At 45.1% G+C, this 8543-nt stretch overlaps 1 protein-coding gene across 2 annotated transcripts; it reads right to left on the bottom strand.

Moving 5' to 3' along the window:
• Positions 1 to 1411: 1411 nt before the first annotated feature.
• phlda1 (pleckstrin homology-like domain, family A, member 1) lies at positions 1412 to 8217 on the bottom strand. Of its 2 annotated transcripts, none has more exons than XR_007031777.1 (2): positions 7258 to 8217; positions 1412 to 5866 (listed from the first exon to the last, which is right to left on the bottom strand). XR_007031777.1 is itself a non-coding variant. In XM_035604586.2 (2 exons), exon 1 carries the CDS (start codon positions 8155 to 8157, stop codon positions 7642 to 7644), a length of 516 nt encoding a protein of 171 aa, XP_035460479.2. In that variant the 5' UTR covers positions 8158 to 8217; the 3' UTR covers positions 1412 to 5866; positions 7603 to 7641. The 2 variants fall into 2 exon arrangements, 1 of the variants encoding a protein (XP_035460479.2); XM_035604586.2 differs by having other exon boundaries at positions 7603 to 8217.
• Positions 8218 to 8543: the final 326 nt, after the last annotated feature.

Here is an 8543-nt window from a genome sequence, read left to right as displayed (position 1 = left end):
TCTTAATGTTTGCTCACGTGACGGAGCATTTGCATATGAGCCTAAATAGTCCACTGGACAGGCAAAGGAAAAATGCAATCTCTGTATGAACAGAAAAGCCACTTCACAGGTTTAAGTCACATGTAATTTATGGATCAATAACCCTCTGGGGCATTGCAGCACTTGTAATGTCATTCGGCCTAATCAGATACAATGGATCCTGGGATGACTATTGATTACTTGGAATATCTTGGGATTTATAAACATATGAGTGCGGCCCCACGAAATCAGCGAGGCATGACAACTTTCACGCGCTGTTTGACAGGCAGCATTGTGTCATACATACAAATGGCCTGTTTAAGGGCTATGTCATTTTGGTTTTTGTCCTCTCTCCACAGAGCTCAAGATCCAGGATATATCAGGCCTGCATGCAGTTTATGTCCATCTCAGTTGTCTTCCAACAGACTGGAGTCCAGTTCTGGGGGGCGGGGGGGGGTCTGAAGAATTAATTTTCAAGGTATGAAGCGTTCAATACAAAGGAAAAACAGACAGCTGCTTTGTGTTACGTCACCATGGGGAAGAGAAAAATAAGTCGGGGGAGGAGTCAATGCACCGGCGACATATTCGCGTCTAGAGAAGAGAAGGACTGCAGAGCTTGGAGGAGGAGACTTGTCTGTCAGCCCAACTTCATCATCATCGCGTGCTGCTGCTCAGACTGGCCAAGGCTACCAAGAGCCAAGAGCCAGCCAGCGCCCGACATCCATCCAGAAAGGCCACTGCCAGGCCAGTCAGTGTGGATTTATCTTTCATTGCTCCCATAGTTCAGCTTGAAGCTGCCCCAGTTTTAGTCTTATTAAACATCTGAGGGATTTTGTTTGCTTGATTGCGCTATACAGTATGTATCTATTCTAAAAAACACTTAATACATGTTTTTATTTTTAAATTCATTTCATCTAAAACAAAACAGATTATTTAGGTGTTTGAGCATTTGACAAGAACTTGCGATGGAGAACACTGGCGGCTTAATTTTTAATGAAATCCCATATTTTTTCATAAAAAGATCACTTATCTTATTCCTCTGTGCTATTAGAAACACATCAGTGGACGACAGCACAGTCCTTCATGCTGGTACTGTACGTCTGGCGGCTGGAAATAAGGGCTACAGCACTTAATGTGCATTATTCTGAGACTAGAAATAGTTGCACTAGTTCTTCCTGTTTAAGTAGCATTTTGCTATAATCTAAAGTGTCCTGCTATTCATGGCAATGACTATTATTGTAAATGAAACTCTATATTTGAGAGGCGTCTTTATGGCTGTCCTCAGCATCCACAGACAGAGTAGAGAATCACGTTTAAGTCTTTTGGTGTGAAACACATTTAAGCCTTTTCATGGGATTTGTTCACTGTAAGAAAAACAAAACCAAAGCCCTGCTTCAAATATTGAATGTTCCTCCTTTTTATTTTACAAGATTAAAAACACTTCCTTTTCTTTCTTCCTTAAAAAACAAGGCATGCAGCGAGGATTCAGCCCCACACAAGTCTGTTCAGGAGCTCCACCTAGGTCTCTTAGGGCCACACTTAACGCCTTGTCACACGTTTCTGTCCCCCCCGCAGATCAAAGGGGGGACTGTGACGGCGAGGAATAAGTTGGCGGTCAAGCGACATGCCAGCAAGGAGCTAAGGAGGCTTCTTGTGCAATAGTTGAAGGGGCAGCTGCTGCTGCGGCTGCTTCAAAGTGACATGCCGCCGTGGTCGAGGGGTTATCGACAAGGGGAAAGACTGTAACTTCACCATGTCCTCACTGATCTCACACAAAGCTACCACACAGAGATGAAGTGCCGGGGCAGGAGGAGGCGCAGAAACACTTTACTGTGATAGTTCAATTAAAAAGTCTCATTAGACCCTAATTGTTTTGTGCAACGTATACAGACAATAGAAACATAGCTGGAAGGCTTAGAGTTAAATTCACTTAGTTAGGGTTGTTTTATCTGATCATAAAGGCAGCTGTGTCGCTCCGCTGGAAACTTCTTTACAGAAGCGCTCCATTTTAAGTAAGTGTAATACTATTGGGGCCAAGCATAAGGGAAAAAATGAGAGGAGGAAGATTTATTTTTTTTTACTCTTACATTTCGAGAATAAAGTTGATTTACTTCCAGAATAAAGTCGAAATGTCGAGAATAAAGTTGAAATATTATATCGAGAATGAAGCCAAAAATTGTGAAACATGGGAGCACTTTTCAGCCGCACCAAACAACCGGATGTTGATGTTTTGCTAGCCAGTTTTGCTCGCTAACGCTAGCCGCTAACCAAGTTGTAAAGTTGCGATATTATTATTCATGGCTGAATCTGGAAGAAACGATGCGGGACAACGGGTGTTTTGCACACGAACGTCAACGTCTGTCCTGACAGGATAACGTTCAATTGCAAACAACCGTGAATTCATTTTACAGAGGCGTGCAGTTCCCGAAGCCAGCGTAGCTTTGCTAACTTTAGTCAACGTGGATGTGTGACAGTTAGCTGACCTGGTACCACAACACGGACGTATAGGGTATCTCGACATTTTGACTTTATTCTCGAAATGTTAAATAAATTTGAATTAATAATAGATAATATTTTTTTCCCCTATGCCTGGCCCCAATACTCTTCCATAGTATTCATTGACCTGGAAACATATCAAAGTATTTCTACCAGGAGAACGAAACTAAGACACAGGAACCAAACAGCCCTGTCAAAAGTGAAAATTGAACTGAGCAATAAACCCTTGTTCAACTCAGTATCCCCAGAGGTTTTGCTGCTACAACCTCACTTGGGTCAGATATTACCAGCAGCTTGCGGTGGCTGATGTCTGCGAGCCTTAAACATACAAAGCAGTACAGCCAGCTTGATAATGGTATGACTTTTTCTCCGCGTGCACTATGACACTTTGCCTTAACATTCACTGGTATCATGTGGCTGCCACGTGTGTCAGCAAAATTCTCTGAATAGTCTTGCTTGTAATGGTGGTGTTCAAGGACTAAAAGCATTTTTGGTTTTTACTCTAGTACATTTGCTACATGTCTGAAATGAAAAGGTATTTCCATTATGCATCCAAATTACACTTGTGTGACTATTTGATGTCCCTGAAGTAAAAGCAGGGAAGGCAGGGATAGCAGTTGACTCTGTGGCTTAGACTTCAATATTTAGAGAGAAAGGCTCTCTAAAAAAAACAGTGTTATTCAAGGATGCAGCGGACGCTCCATGTGTCAAAAAGGATGCCCCCGTGCGCCCCACGTTTAATTGAATTTGCTTGGCTTTAGACAGGGGGGTGGCCAGGGCCACTTGTGCTTTTGACATTACATACTGACAGTTTATCTGGGCGGCGACAACTGGCGGTGAAACCCAATTCTCCACACGGCCCTCTACTTTTAGCCCAGGAAACACGGGGTGAGAGGTTCAGCAGTTTTAAAGCATGAAAGGCTGGACAGCGTCAGAGCAGCAGCTTGTTAAACGGGTCATTCAAATGACCCCGCTGAACCGCAGGGCTCTGACGCTCATCTGCAGCAGCGTGAGAAGACGGAGAGAAACCACACAAGACACCATGTTTGTTTGTTTTGTTGTTGTTGTTTTTTGTTGGGGGGGGGGGGTTTATGGAATGTACCGTAACTTTTCAAGGTATGAAAATAGATCTCACGTCGAAAATAAGAAATCGGACAGTGGCTACAAAGGGCGCAGCTATAACTGTGTGCAATGACGGCAGCAGGGAGGTATGTCAGAGAAGCATCACATCGGTTGGCTGCGTTACAGGGCGCAGCAATTACCCTGTGTGTGAGATGACAGCGACAGAGAGGCATGTGTCGGTTTGGCGGTGATGCAGTGGCAGGAGGGGAAAGCAGTGGGGAAACACCTCCGGCAAACAGGAAGCAACGCAAGCCACTGTGAAGTTGAACGTTTCCTGACGGCAAGAAATCCCGCCATCGCGCACAGTACTGTGACCCGTCACATCCCACCAAATGCCACCCCGTAACAGCCATATTATCTATTTAGTCTGGTATTTTGTCATGAAAATCACCTCATGCTTTAAAATATATAACCTGCAGATTTAGACAAGATCGTTTTATGAACATTTTCTCAGTGGCAAAGCATCTACAAGATTACAAAAATCTGCCTGGCTGCTGTTAAAAAATCTGTAGATTTAGCCAGAGTCTGTTTTATCTTAATTTAGCTAGTAGTGATTCAAGTCAAAATACACAGTCCTCTGTATTGTGATATTAGACAATCAGCCAGTAGGTAACTAGCTAAAAAGATTTATTTTGTACTCTCCAGCCCTTCACATTTCGTAGCCAAGGGACAAAAAAAAATATTGGCCGACCTAAGCCGTTGTTTTCTACTACTACTCTAATACAACAGAGAACGGACAAGAACTTCTCAAGCGGTAGAGACGGACTTGTGGTTCCACCAGGTCCACAAAAACAGCAAACTACAGGTAATACTTTCTCGCTGCAGTGTGACAAAAAACGCTTGAAACGTCTGTCTGCGTTATCACAATGTATGCCTTTGGGGTCCAGTTAAATTCAAAACTCAGGAAGGGGCTGTATCGCAGAGAATTGTGTTTGTGTGCAGGGAGTCAGCGGGAAGTCAGTTGGCCCGGCAAAGAATGGCCCCAATGTGATTTATGCCCAACTAAATGTTCACAAGGCTATATGCCCTCGTGAGAAAACTTTATGGAACAAACGGGGCGAAGTCACGTGGCACATCCCGCTCAACCAAAGGTCCCGTCACACACGAAAGGGCTGTGTCGAATTATATCCACACACTTTCATGAAATGGCAAGTTGTACCCTGCTGTAGATAGCTGAACAATACACAGAGGAGTGACGCGAAAATAGATGGTGCAAAGAAGCCTGAACTCTACGCAAATGTCAAGGTTTTCGGTTGTCAATCTTGAAAGGTATTGGTTTCTTTTAGTGTTTATTCTTTGTAGTTCAATTCAGTCTGATGTTACCGATCCAGAAAAACGGCTTATTCTCCGTCCGCTAGGATTCAACGCAACCAGTAAAAGTGACTTGAGATCAACCAACTCCTGAAAACTGTCAATATAACAAAAACTCCACTGTGCATGTTACTTACCCACTGCTGCTAAACTCTCCTCTGCAACCACTGGAAGCAAACTGAGGGCATAGTGCGGTATATCACGCAGCTTTAAGACTGATAAAGCAACACATAGGTTTTGTATCTATGAATGCAGCCGAATTAAATGTTGGAAAATGACGTGTGTACACAATGAAAACACTAAGATGCACTTAAGTTATCAATAAATCAAGCGCTTAACATAAATTATGTATAGGTGGAGCAGGTTTTCTCATCATATACGATATAGTATTTCAGTATGGTAGAATCTGAGGTGTAACACTGCACAAGAGAGACAATGAAATGATTCTTTGGTTCAGTTGAAAAATTAAAACATTGGACTATGACACATTTTTCCATTCATCTAGTGACTAGTAAAAGATGACTATGAATTAAATGTTATTCTCAGTGGATTTATGAGTGACTTGGAGGCTTTGAACCTCTGAGCGGGCATTTTCTGTTCCACTCCAGCACACAACCACACTGAACATTCATCAACAACATAACGATTTTTTTTGTAGTAGTAGAAAAGATATATATATACACAACCAATAAATAAGGGATAAACCCATTGCACGGTAGAATACAGTTGTTTTCTCACATACTTTCTGTCCATCAGTCTTTTGTGAAATAAGTCTCTGAGTTGATAAGTGACGGGACACTCTTTGGAAACCACTACATGGAAGAGGGGTTCTCCTGGAGAATGGCGCTCAATGGTTGAAGCGGCAGGGGGAGATGCAGCCCGGGTCAATATTCATCCTCCAGCTGAGCGTCCAATTAACCTGCGGATGCAATCAATTAGACAGACTGCAGACGGCTGACAGAGGCGGCAAAGGAAATCTATAGTGCCTTGAAACATGGACTTTACATAAGATTGCTTATTCTCGACAAGCCTGAATCTTATGACCGGAGGCTGAATCGCACTGATGTATTCGAAAAAGCTGGGTTCCCTGACTTTATATGAAGAATTATGTGAGGATATGTTCATTTTTTTTTTACATAAGAGAAGGATGGGTGGTTTACTGCCCCTGTAGCCGAAATTGTGGAAATTCTGAGGTCACGATTAAATCCATTATACTGCTTATCCTCACAGGGCTGATGGAGCCAATCCCAGCTGACATTGGGAGAGAGGCAGCCCCCCCAAGTTTGATCAGACACCTAAATAGTCTTTAAAATGTCTTGGAAATTAAATTCCCCAAGATGACTTTTACAAAGCCTCCTCTGTAGGAATAAAGTTCAGGTGGGGAAATATTGAACCCCTCATTCAATTAATCAATTGTATGCCAAAAAAACCCCACCTTTCATAATTGTTGAACAAAAAAATCCCAGAATTCTTCCAAAAAGAAAAATTGCCAATGATGTGACCTCAGACCTACTACAGCCCAACTGACCTTGAGGACTGAGATTAGTTTAATATATTAATTTTGACGTGTCTCTCCAAATCAAAGCGTTTGCTTGGACATGATTTGGCCCTTGCATGTATACCAAGCCTCTTTTACAATCACTACATATTCATAGGAGCATTAATCAGCTTTTGTTTGGATGTTGGGTCCGTTCATGTTTTGCCGGGTTGAAACCCTCTTGTGACATCAACCACCACGGGCCCTCAAAGAGCCACGTGTGTGGAGTCAGTCAGGACAGAGTGTGAGCAGCTCATTTCACTTCACACAACTTGAGCTGGGACCGATGAAGTAACATGAGCTGCTGGAGTGTTTAGTAGAACTGTAAAGCTGCAAACACTTGGCATCTGGTGAGACACTCCTAGCGGAGACTACACTTCAGTACAGGTTCGTGTGTGTGTGTGTGTGTGTGTGTGTGTGTGTGTGTGTGTGTGTGTGTAGACACTGAACATCAGGGATTCTCCTGACCGCCTTTGATTCGTACGCACAATCTGTGCGTCTTTACGCATTATTTGGAATCATCAACAAATCATGATTTTTAATTTAAACATCTTTTCGATTATTGAACTCAAACATTGTGAACTTTAACATTTCCCAACATTGACCCGGCAATGTAAGCCTATTTTATTTTATTTTGAAACAGATTCTAAAATATACGCGTAGCTTCACCTTTACGGCACCGGTGTAAACAGGCGACGTGTGAAATTAAATCTGTGTCGCCGCGCGTAAAGCCATATGCCTGGATACAGGGGAGCTCTCCTGCAATATCAGACCTGTCTGGAGGTTGTAAATCCACCCCATTTCCCTGCGGTGGTTTTCGCCTCCACGAGGAGGGCGAATGAGCAGGTCTACAGCAGGGGCTCGCAAACTTTTCTTTACGCCAAAATAACATCCACATCTGGTGCGATTCTGTCCCTCTTCTGGAAGAACGTTCGCCCGGGCTTTGATCTGTGAGGGAGGAATGTAACCTATGAAGAAACCATTTGTCCTCAACTCATGGTACGCACATCCAGGGCATTAAAAAAAAATAAAATCGAAAAAGGCGTCCTTAATTCGCTGGGGGGGGGGGGGGGGTCCCCCCAGGTGGTCTCCGGCCCTGGGCTCTTAAGCAGTCTTACCGCTAACGGTGCGCCAGTGTCCGCGGGACGCGCCGCAGGTCACGCAACGTTCGGCGCGCTGCGGGTCGTCTTCTGGCCGGGCATCTGCGCGACGAGCAGCTGCTGCTTCTGCCGGGTGGACTTGACGGCGAGGATCGCCTGCCGGTTCTTGTACTGGACCATCTGCAGGGTGATCTCCGCGTTCCAGCCCTCGTCCTGCGGGCACCTGAAGTCGACCTCCTTGCCCTCCGCCATGACCGCCGTGAAGTAGACGTACTTGCCCTTGCGCTCCACGCAGTCCACCGTCTTCATGTTGGCGAAGTGCAGCTCCTTGACTCTGCCCGCGTCCCCGTCCCCGCCGCCGCGGTGCGGCTGCTGGTGCTGCGGGTGGTCGTGCTGCTTGGGCGGCAGCAGCAGCACGCCGTCCTCGGTCAGGACGCAGTGCTTCTTCTTCCACAGCTGCAGCAGCCCGTCGCTGCGCTTCTCCAGCAGACCCTCCTTGAACACCTTCCTCCCGCTCTCCAGCATCTTCCACCTGCGCGACGAGACCAACGGGCGGACGGCGGGCGAAGGCATGAGACGACGCCGCCGTGAGTCGCGTCGGCTGTAGTGAGGAGGAGGCTGCTGCTGCTGGTTACAGTGTGTGAGGGGGGATGGGGAGGAGGGGGCGGGAGGGACCTGGAGTGGTGCACCGCCCCCCGAGTGGCACCGGCCCCCCTGGACGATGAAAACACCAACAGCCTACTAATAACAACAAACATTTCCCATTTGACCTCAACTCAGATTTTGTATTTTTGAAGTACATTCATAATATTGTGACATTGGGGGACGACGACAATCCAACATATATCTATAGGAACACCTGACATTTCCACAAAGATGTTCATTTAATTTTTTTCCTGTAGATGACATCTATACATGCAGACACATGCATTTCATTTCTATGTATTAAACTCAACCTC

This window comes from Scophthalmus maximus, chromosome 12, assembly GCF_022379125.1.
Source record: "Scophthalmus maximus strain ysfricsl-2021 chromosome 12, ASM2237912v1, whole genome shotgun sequence".
In the NCBI taxonomy this organism is placed as follows: domain Eukaryota; kingdom Metazoa; phylum Chordata; class Actinopteri; order Pleuronectiformes; family Scophthalmidae; genus Scophthalmus; species Scophthalmus maximus.
This window is presented reverse-complemented; position numbering and strand designations above follow the sequence as displayed.

Coding starts and splice junctions, on each gene's coding strand:
- phlda1 (XM_035604586.2), bottom strand. CDS start 8,157: ATGCCTTCGCCCGCCGTCCGCCCGTTGGTCTCGTCGCGCAGGTGGAAG.